Consider the following 11,026-nt stretch of genomic DNA (forward strand, 5'->3'; position numbering starts at 1 on the left):
CATAAGTTATCTTAAAGCATGAGAGTATATAGTACATGAAGGTGCTGTAGTTGTGAACAGGAGCGGGTCAAGAGATATTTTCTGACAGTCTTCCGAATTTATCTTTGTTGATCCATCCTCCATTTTTGACCGTCTTCCGACAGAAAATTAATCCCCGTCAATGTAAACTTGAAAGTACTGACCGTCTTCCGAAAGTCTCAGAAGATAGCCACTCTTTTTCTACTATTACTGTCTACTTCCATGAACAATACTACTTCCATGCTTTAATGATTACGTGACGATATTTTGAAAAAATTCATTCCACTCTGGTGGAAAATTAACCCTTGGCATGTAAGGAACACTTTATTTAGTGTCAGACCTTTAGGATTAAAATCTGATGCCAATATTTCATTTACACCATCAACTGCTAAACGACATTTTATTAGATTTTGTTTATTATCCCCATTAAATACACCAAACGTCTCCGTATATAAGCACTGTCTCTCAAAAGAGAAGTCATATCAAAAATGCAAAAAAATTACAATTATAATAAAATTACAATAAAATAAATAAACCACTGAGTCAGAGCATATTTTGCACAGCTGGCCTAAATAAGTTTATAATCTTGTACAATGCGATGGTGTACATATTGACAGACATGACTTGATATTACTGCATGTATGCTATATTTCGATGCACTGAAGATCCTTCTCCAAGCTGCTACTTAAGTTTTAAGACTCACTTTATTTCTTAAGAACTTCTCAAATGCTTTCTAATTAAAAGCAAACAAAAGCAAGAAATATGCACTTCAAAAGGCACAGTACTTGTGCAAAAGCCAGCACAGTTTTGATATTTCCCGGGTTTTGCAGCTCAGTGAATGAGTTTCCAATCGGAAATCTTACGGCACTTTAAAAAAAATTAGATTAAAGGAACCAACAAAAAACATGATAAAGAAAATACAATTGTGTTTATATTGCAACTGAATTATAACAGTTTAAATAATAAAGAGTGCAATGCAGATAAAATTCAGAGCACGTGAGGGGGATGTGTAACCTTTCAGAAAAAAAAAACAGCAATAGCATTGGTGGTGGGGATACACCTTACCAGGATGTCTGCTTCCTGTTCTTATGACTGGCATGCCTGTATAAAATAGGAGGGGTAACCCCCCACACACACACACACCACCACCACCACCACCACCCAACCCCATCACTTCTGATGTGAATGAATAAATAACAACTATTAAAAGAGTACCCTTTCATAAATGACATTCATATAAAAACTTTTACCTATAATCTGCAGATGTATTAACATTATTCTTGATGTCAATAATAATAATGTAGAAAGCGCAGTAAAAAAAACAAACTGACTTGTAAACATTGAAAGCACAGTAAAGAAATATTAACTTGCTTGTAAATGTTTTCATGTCTTTTTCACAATCAGATCATAAATTAGAGATAAATTTGCTGAACCGGCTCTCACTTTCAAAAGAACTGAAAATTGCACTAAACATGGCTGTGTATCTTATTTGATCCCTCTCCTTGTTTTCCTCTGTATTCTCATATCCAAAAATTACAAGAAGTTCCTCATATGGGACGTACCAGAGCTCAAAGCAACTTGACTGTTCACTAAGGGCTGTATAAAGTCTAGTTTGTATAACTAATAATATGGGACATAAATATCCGTTTGTATACACATTGTTAAACAGTACAATAACAACAAAAATAAACATGAATCAATATGAAAGAAGTATAAAGTACATGTCAATGCATAAACTTGGCAAATGTGCATTTAGCAAGAAGCTTTTAACAAAAATGCCAAAAAACATATACCAAATTGAATGCAGATTTTCAACTGAAAGGCATGATAGAGATAAAAAAATGACCCTGAATTTCACATGTACTTGATTATTTACCCCCTTTTTTCCTACACAGAAGTTTAAACTTTCAATCACGTAGACAAAGAGCCGCTAGCAAGCAGGCTGTTTTGACAGGAACTGAAGTTATACCACTCACTGCCACAAGGAACACAGCAGTATTGCCATCTAGCCACAACTTCTCTAACATCAGTTTGTATGTAATTATTCTTGTTTCCACTAGGGTTGCTAAACAGATAGTGCACTTTTCACTTTGCTGCCAAAAAGGGACTCAAAACTCTTATGAAGTTTGGTAGTCAAAGGTTGATAGTCCATAAGACAGTTTACTAGTATAGCTCATCTTGATATAAGTGGCACTTATATGCTTTTTGTTTCAAATATTTCAATTACAGCATGCCAATTAGGAAAGAATCATCCAGTAAAAATTTTTCATAATTTTTTTTTTTTTTTTTTTTGTATGTATGAAATTGAAGTTTAGCTACTTTGGCAAAGAAATATCTGTATATAGCATCAATCCTATCTGAACAGCATATGTAACAACATCATCACAAAGTATCTATTTCTCCAAATTCTTTGCAAGGGAGAGTTCATAATGCTTCAGTTGTATTGTGAATCCATCATTTGGACGGATTGAGGCACGCTGTTCACGAACATGATCAAAAGCTTCTTCGAAAGTCAACCCTTCTGTTTTGATAAGATATCCTATAACCATGGCTGCTGAGCGTGAAACTCCAGCATTGCAATGAACAAGAACACAGCCCTCTTGACGCCCTTGGTCTATAAAAGAAAATGCCTCATCAAAGAAATCTGTGATATCAGTCTCTGGGAGATCAAGAATATTGAGACGTAGATACTGGAATTGATCGGGGAACTGGTTTTCCACCATGTAGGCCAGGTTCAAAATGTGGGTCACTTTGTGTTGGAGCAGCAGTTCCAGGTCTTGGGCCACATCCTGGGAGCCTGAAAGAAACAATATAGTACAACTACAATTTTTCTTTTTCTTTTTTTTTTTTGTAATTTGTGCAGTCTTTATAAAAAAATCTTAAGTGAAACAAAATATAAAATTAGTTCTCTATGTTATCCCTAACCAATATCTGAATGAGGAAAACAATACATGGGTTCACCAGGATCACATAAGGATGTAGAAGCAGTTTCAGACTGTGGACAATTTAAAACTAGAGGATCAGAGAGGCGATACCGCCTCCGAATATTGTACCACCAGCTGGAGCAAGCGCATTCGTATAGACCCCCACATACACAAAATAAGGGACACAGCCACCAGTTTTGTGCTTGACAAGCTGTAAAAATGCAATCAACAAGAATTTTTAAACTTTTGCAAAAAATATATATGGTACAATCAAATTTAAGTTCTTCGTAAGATAGGTCAAGGGTCAATTTCAAGGTCACAGTAAATTGCCAGTATATGACTTCCTATTCAAGTTCAAGAGTAACTATGGACCTATCTCTGCCAGTTTTGGAGACAAAAGGAAAGCAAAATTTGCAAAGTTCAGTTCATGGTGAAAAGTAGGTCAAAGGTCAATTTTAAGGTCACATTTAGATTGCCAGTATATGACTTCCTATTCAAGTTCAATAGTAACTATGGACCTATCTCTGCCAGTTTTGGAGATAAAAGGGAAGCAAAATTTGCAAAGTTCAGTTTATGGTGAAAAGTAGGTTAAAGGTCAATTTTAAGGTCACATTTAGATTGCCAGTATATGACTTTCTATTCAAGTTCAATAGTAACTACGGACCTATCTCAGCCAGTTTTGGAGATAAAAGAAAAGCAAAATTTGCAAAATTCAGTTCATGGTGTAAAGTAGGTCAAAGGTCAATTTTAAGGTCACATTTAGATTGCCAGTATATGACTTCCTATTCAAGTTCAATAGTAACTATGGACCTATCTCTGCCAGTTTTGGAGATAAAAAGGAAGCAAAATTTGCAAAGTTCAGTTCATGGTGAAAAGTAGGTCAAAGGTCAATTTTAAGGTCACATATAGATTGCCAGTATATGACTTCCTATTCAAGTTCAATAGTAACTACGGACCTATCTCTGCCAGTTTTGGAGATAAAAGGAAAGCAAAATTTGCAAAGTTCAGTTCATGGTGAAAAGTAGGTCAAAGGTCAATTTTAAGGTCACATATAGATTGCCAGTATATGACTTCCTATTCAAGTTCAATAGTAACTACGGACCTATCTCTGCCAGTTTTGGAGATAAAAGGAAAGCAAAATTTGCAAAGTTCAATTCATGGTGAAAAGTAGGTCAAAGGTCAATTTTAAGGTCACATATAGATTGCCAGTATATGACTTCCTATTCAAGTTCAATAGTAACTACGGACCTATCTCTGCCAGTTTTGGAGATAAAAGGAAAGCAAAATTTGCAAAGTTCAATTCATGGTGAAAAGTAGGTCAAAGGTCAATTTCAAGGTCACATTTAGATTGCCAGTATATGACTTTCTATTCAAGTTCAATAGTAACTACGGACCTATCTCAGCCAGTTTTGGAGATAAAAGAAAAGCAAAATTTGCAAAATTCAGTTCATGGTGTAAAGTAGGTCAAAGGTCAATTTTAAGGTCACATGTAGATTGCCAGTATATGACTTCCTATTCAAGTTCAATAGTAACTATGGACCTATCTCTGCCAGTTTTGGAGATAAAAGGGAAGCAAAATTTGCAAAGTTCAGTTTATGGTGAAAAGTAGGTTAAAGGTCAATTTTAAGGTCACATTTAGATTGCCAGTATATGACTTTCTATTCAAGTTCAATAGTAACTACGGACCTATCTCTGCCAGTTTTGGAGATAAAAGAAAAGCAAAATTTGCAAAATTCAGTTCATGGTGAAAAGTAGGTCAAAGGTCAATTTTAAGGTCACATATAGATTGTCAGTATATGACTTCCTATTCAAGTTCAATAGTAACTACGGACCTATCTCTGCCAGTTTTGGAGATAAAAGGAAAGCAAAATTTGCAAAGTTCAGTTTATGGTGAAAAGTAGGTCAAAGGTCAATTTTAAGGTCACATTTAGATTGCCAGTATATGACTTCCTATTCAAGTTCAATAGTAACTACGGACCTATCTCTGCCAGTTTTGGAGATAAAAGGAAAGCAAAATTTGCAAAGTTCAATTCATAGTGAAAAGTAGGTCAAAGGTCAATTTCAAGGTCACATTTAGATTGCCAGTATATGACTTTCTATTCAAGTTCAATAGTAACTACGGACCTATCTCAGCCAGTTTTGGAGATAAAAGAAAAGCAAAATTTGCAAAGTTCAGTTCATGGTGAAAGGTCAAAGGTAAATTTCAAGGTCACATGTAGATTGCCAGTATATGACTTTCTATTCAAGTTCAATAGTAACTACGGACCTATCTCTGCCAGTTTTGGAGATAAAAGGAAAGCAAAATTTGCAAAGTTCAGTTCATGGTGAAAAGTAGGTCAAAGGTCAATTTTAAGATCACATTTAGATTGCCAGTATATGACTTCCTATTCAAGTTCAATAGTAACTATGGACCTATCTCTGCCAGTTTTGGAGATAAAAGGGAAGCAAAATTTGCAAAGTTCAGTTCATGGTGAAAAGTAGGTCAAAGGTCAACTTTAAGGTCACATATAGATTGCCAGTATATGACTTCCTATTCAAGTTCAATAGTAACTATGGACCTATCTCTGCCAGTTTTGGAGATAAAAGGGAAGCAAAATTTGCAAAGTTCAGTTCATGGTGAAAAGTAGGTCAAAGGTCAATTTTAAGGTCACATATAGATTGCCAGTATATGACTTCCTATTCAAGTTCAATAGTAACTACGGACCTATCTCTGCCAGTTTTGGAGATAAAAGGAAAGCAAAATTTGCAAAGTTCAATTCATGGTGAAAAGTAGGTCAAAGGTCAATTTCAAGGTCACATTTAGATTGCCAGTATATGACTTTCTATTCAAGTTCAATAGTAACTACGGACCTATCTCAGCCAGTTTTGGAGATAAAAGGGAAGCAAAATTTGCAAAGTTCAGTTCATGGTGAAAAGTAGGTCAAAGGTCAATTTCAAGGTCACAGAAAGATAGCCAGTATATGACTTCCTATTCAACTTCAATAGTAACTATGGACCTATCTCTGCCAGTTTTGGAGATATAAGGGACTAAATGTTATAATTTTGGAGTTACCATAATGTGCCTTAAATTTCGTACAGAAAAAATTAATTAAAATAAAAAAAAATGTTATATTGGTCAAAATTCTTGAAATAGGAGGTGCTCTGAAGTTTCAGAAGTTCAAATTTGATGAAATAATGTCATTTTTGAACACAAGTTGTCTGCTTTGCCAAGCCTTATATTTTATTTTTCCAGAGTTCAAAATTTATTATCCATTACCGTACTGCACATTTTGCTTTTACCACCAATATGTACTTTTTGATACAGCGTAACTCGAAAACCGTATGGAATACAAAAAAACCGAGACCACCTCCAGTGTTGGGCTTTACATGCTCTACAAAATGCAAAAAAGAATGGGTCTCTAGCATTAACGGTTCCCGAATTAGAGACAGTTTTCAGTTTCGGTATCTTATGGCCGCTACTCCCGTGAAAATGCACCGATTGACTCCAAATTCATGGAGATGAAAGATGACCTGAAGGGTAACACTTTCCAATAATATTATTGGTTAAGTCTGTGTAGTGTCCGAATAACAGGGCAAAAAAAAATTTTTTCGTAAAAAATTTTATTTTTTTGAAAATTTTGGCCCATTTGACCTTGAAGTAAAGGTCAAAGGTCAAATCCAAGGGTATATTTGAAATCTACACATATGACTTTTGGAAAGCCGTCTATAGAAATTTTTCCCATAACTCCTTCCGTAGGGTAGATAATTAGCATTTAATTTTGCCATTTTTAGACAAGGGTGCATTGTAATGAGTGCCACACCCAGACCCCAATACCGACAAAGCCCAAATTTTACGTGGAACGAGTTGAGATTATAGGTGACCTAAATCCATGAGATGGGTACGGGGGCCCTTACCGTCTAGGAGGAGAAGCGGTAACGGTAGCCGTCCGGCGGAGCCGGCGGAGCCGGCGGAGCTGGCGGAGCCGGCGGAACGATCCGGACGGGACCAAAACCATGTGTACCGCCAGCGCTAACGCTGGTGGTACAATAAATGAGATACTTATTATTTGTATGTATGCATTCTCTTCAACCATACAAATGTCAAAACGGATGAAACAGTGACATTTAAACAGTCTTAAAATGACTGACAAACAATTTAATAGAGGAAGGGCACAAAACATGTATTTTTCAATTTTGATGCAATATAGTAAAATAATTGAAAGTATCGTCACTACCAAATTTCAATTATGTATGTAATTGACACCCAAAATAGTGGTGCTTTGCTAAAGATTTGAATAACATGAAAGGTCTGCAATGCTGACAGAGAAAAATTACACATAACAACAATGACGAACAAGGCAGCTGAAGGCAGCAAATCTATGAGTCTAATATTGAAATCAATTTATGTAAGGGAAAGCTGACTTAATAACACAAGAATCAAACTTTCAGAATAAGACAGTCCAGCCTAATAAGTCTACTGTAACAAAATATTTAAATGTGGCTGAAACATGACTTAAATCCAGCCTACATCTTCATCAACATCAAAGACAGGTATCTCTTAAACCCAAACAAACATGACCCAGAAAACAAGTGCCATTTTAGTCTTGTGAAATGTTTTATACAATCTGTACCACATAAAACCTGCAAACGTACCCATCACAACACCTGGGAGGATTTCTGCAACCTGCAAGTCTCTCTTTGTGTCTCCAACAAAACCTAGTTTCCCTGCAAAGTGCAATAAAAGAAGTTCAAGAAAGGATCAACATCCACATCTGTTTGTCAGAAATCCAGAAAAATAATTATAATCTAATCTACAGTCTAAGGGCTCATTCCCAATTAAACTTTGGTTCTACATAGATTGATCCTAAGCTGCAGGGACTCTCGCTGAATACAATCAGATTAACAGACTAACAAGGCACTGGCACTGAGTAAAACTAATTATAAGTACAATGGCAACAAGAGGACGCTTGTTTATTTGTTAACCTGATTGAATTCTGTGAGAATCCCCGCAGAGTTGGATTGATCTTGGTAGAATAATAGTTTCAATGGGAATGACCCCTTAGAGTACAAATGGCTGATACAGTCAATATGAATTCTAAAAAAATAAAAATAAAAATAGAAAAAATAAGAACCAAAACACCCAGTTGGTTAGATTTCTACATTTTTTCCAAAATGCTAATCATAACATTCAAAGCCTTAATATAAATTTCTTTTTCTTTAAATTAGGAATATCTTCAACTTGAATTTTGACCTTAGACTTGACCTCTAACCTTTGTCTAGTACTGTGACCACTGTTCTCCCATGGCTGTCCTTGTCTTCTTGAAGGAGTCGTCCATCTACAGTGGTCACTTTTGTCGGCACTGGTTTCAACTTTGACTTGGAAAACCCCTCGATGTCACTCAGTAGGCTCATGTTAGAAGGACAGTCCTTCAAGAATTAATATCAATCATAATAATCACTTCAATTTATTTGTTTATTTATTTTATTATGCTAATTTCGATTTCATTCAGTTTTCATTCTGATGGTCAATTTGTGGAACAAACCTAGTTTGATTTTTGCCCATATTTTTTTGTGTTACGACACTTCAATGCCAATTCTATTTTAGCCTACTCATACATATTATATGGAAGTCAGTCACATTTTACAAAGAAGCAACCAGGGTAAGTAAAAAGAGGAATTAAGAAGTATGTGCAACTCACAGACTCTTAATAATTAACACTTCCATTTTGTGTTCAAATTGCAGTTTTGGTTGTTTTGGCAAAATAAGGGTGAAGTCCTATCACCAAACAAAGGCAAAGATAAATGTAAATATCTTGAATTGCATTCAAGATCACCTGAAACTTCCAGTCTATATATATATATAAAATTAATACTTTACTAAATTTAATTGCTTTCTGGTAGGCAAAAATAGAAAGCTGTTAATCTGCTTTAAGGTGCTTATGCTTAGCAATGGGAAATATCAGGGATGAGCATTTTGGGCTTCCAAAAAGTTGGAAATCAGCTGATTGTCGGAAAAATCTCATCCCTGAAATATACAGTAATTAAAAAGGGCCGTAGCAATAATCTGAAAGTTCAATATTTCGAGGGTTCATTGCTCCGAATGTTTATTACAGAACCTTCAGACCAACAAACCCTCAATTAAAAAACTGAAGAAACTGTTACAGTTTTTCAGACGAATGAACCTTCGGACCAATATATAAACCTTCAGACTAACGAGACGCCCTCAATTTTAAAGCCGATAACAATTTCGAGGTGATTTTTGTTTTTACTGATCATAATGATAGAATCATAAGTGAAAATGTGATGCAGGAAAATACTCACTTTCGGTTTTTTCAATAATCATAAACCCTGCCTGTATCCTAAAATATATTTGGCTCTATTGCTGTGTAGCAATAGTCCGAGGGTTCCGAAGGTTCATTGGTCCGAATATTCACTATAGAACCTTCGGACCAATGAACCCTTGATTAAAAAATCGATGAAAATGTTACCAGTTTTCGGACCAATGAACCTTCAGACCAATGAACCTTCAGACCAATGAACCTTCGGACTATCGAGACGCCCCCGTTGTGACAGGGACAGGAAACTTGGGAAAGGGCAACGAAGAGACGAGATTGGTGACAGACGACCTTGCAACCCTTGTTCAAATACCTCCATTTGAGAATGACTCTTAATACACTGCTTACTTAAAACGTATCTTATTAACCTTAAGCAATCAGTTACATATATGGAACAATTTTAATTGCGTTTTTTTACCTGTATCTACCGGCCTTTAAAATGCATTTCCTTAAACCCATTGCTCTACAAGGGCGCAGCCATTTTCTCGGTACCCCGGATGCTGACCTAATTTTAATTAAAAAGCATCGTTCCAATGGTTGATTTCCCTCCCACTAAGATTACTACATTAAACTCCTTGGAAAGCAAATGTGGAACCTATAACTAAATTTATCAGATCCCATTTTAAAGCAAGGTTTTCTTTTATCAGTGAGTTCTTTTTATTTCAATCAACTAGAAATTAAAAACTAAAAACTGCGTGAAGACTTTAAACTGAATTCTTCATTAGATTCAGCACTCCATTTAAATGATGGAACAGCCACCACAACTTTAAGTCAAATATGGCGGAAAACGTGAGAGTTGCAGTGAGGGTTCGCCCATTTATATCCTTTTTTCGTTATCTTAGATTGCCACAATCACTTAACAAATATTTCAGCAAGTAGAGTAGAGTGTACTCCAGTTGGGAAATGAGTGGAAAGGTCAAATGGTGAATATCTTATAAGATACCATACGGTAACTAAGGTATACAAAAGTTTCAGAAAAGTCATTGATTTGGTTTATGGCACTTTATAAGTGAATATTACGCAACTCTAGTCATATTAATAGTCAATTTTATCGTCTCATGGTAGGTCACAAAATTAAAGTATTTTGGAGTCATTTATGTCTTTAATAGTGAATTCTTATCTCGAACTTTACGACCAAGAGTGTGGTATAAAGATACAACGTTTAGCATGCTGCATAATGAAAGTTTAATGTCAGGTTGCACTTTATTACGACTAGCAATATTAATCAAAGCAGCATCCCAGTGAAAGTTACAGATGCATTTGGAGACTTGTTTTTGCATTATATGTGTTGAAGAAAGATGCAAATGGTCATTTCTGCTCTGATTTTATAATTGCTTACAGTATATTATCTTGGCAGTGCAGTAAACATTCCTTCCCCACTGTGGTAACAGTACAAACAAAGCATAACAGTTTTATGTTCAATGTCAACAGTTGTCAAGTTTTGAAGTCAATATTGTGGTCCTCTTTAAATAGATAAAGGATCATTGTGAGCAAATTATGGCTCTTGTTTAAATAGATTAACTGGAATTTTTGCAGTCAATAATGATGTTATAGCAATATTGTTTTGAAAATTGTTGTCAGGTTATGACCTCAGTACAGTGAATTCAGTGAGTTAAGTTAACAAATTTGTTTTACATTTATATAAAAATGTTGGATTAAAAAGGTTGAGTTATTTGAAACCCAGTTGATTTAAATATTTTGGTGTCTTTCTTACACCACCTTTTTCAGGTAAATTTAATATTATTTATTGGAGTGGAAATACTAATAACG

The 11,026-nt window shown here is 35.2% G+C and overlaps 1 protein-coding gene across 2 annotated transcripts; it reads right to left on the reverse strand.

The window, feature by feature from the left end:
* Window positions 1-416: 416 nt before the first annotated feature.
* Window positions 417-9,790, reverse strand: LOC106171673 (dual specificity protein phosphatase 19-like). Of its 2 annotated transcripts, none has more exons than XM_013552115.2 (4): window positions 9,675-9,790; window positions 8,192-8,348; window positions 7,575-7,646; window positions 417-2,815 (listed from the first exon to the last, which is right to left on the reverse strand). In XM_013552115.2, the coding sequence occupies exons 2-4, from the start codon at window positions 8,331-8,333 to the stop codon at window positions 2,412-2,414; spliced, it is 618 nt and encodes a 205-aa protein (XP_013407569.2). In that variant the 5' UTR covers window positions 8,334-8,348; window positions 9,675-9,790; the 3' UTR covers window positions 417-2,411. The 2 variants fall into 2 exon arrangements, with proteins under 2 accessions (XP_013407569.2, XP_013407570.2); XM_013552116.3 differs by lacking the exon at window positions 9,675-9,790 and adding an exon at window positions 8,621-8,697.
* Window positions 9,791-11,026: the final 1,236 nt, after the last annotated feature.

The sequence above is a fragment of the Lingula anatina genome, chromosome 5 (assembly GCF_051362555.1).
Source record: "Lingula anatina isolate TDL-2025a chromosome 5, LinAna3.0, whole genome shotgun sequence".
Lineage (NCBI taxonomy): Eukaryota > Metazoa > Brachiopoda > Lingulata > Lingulida > Lingulidae > Lingula > Lingula anatina.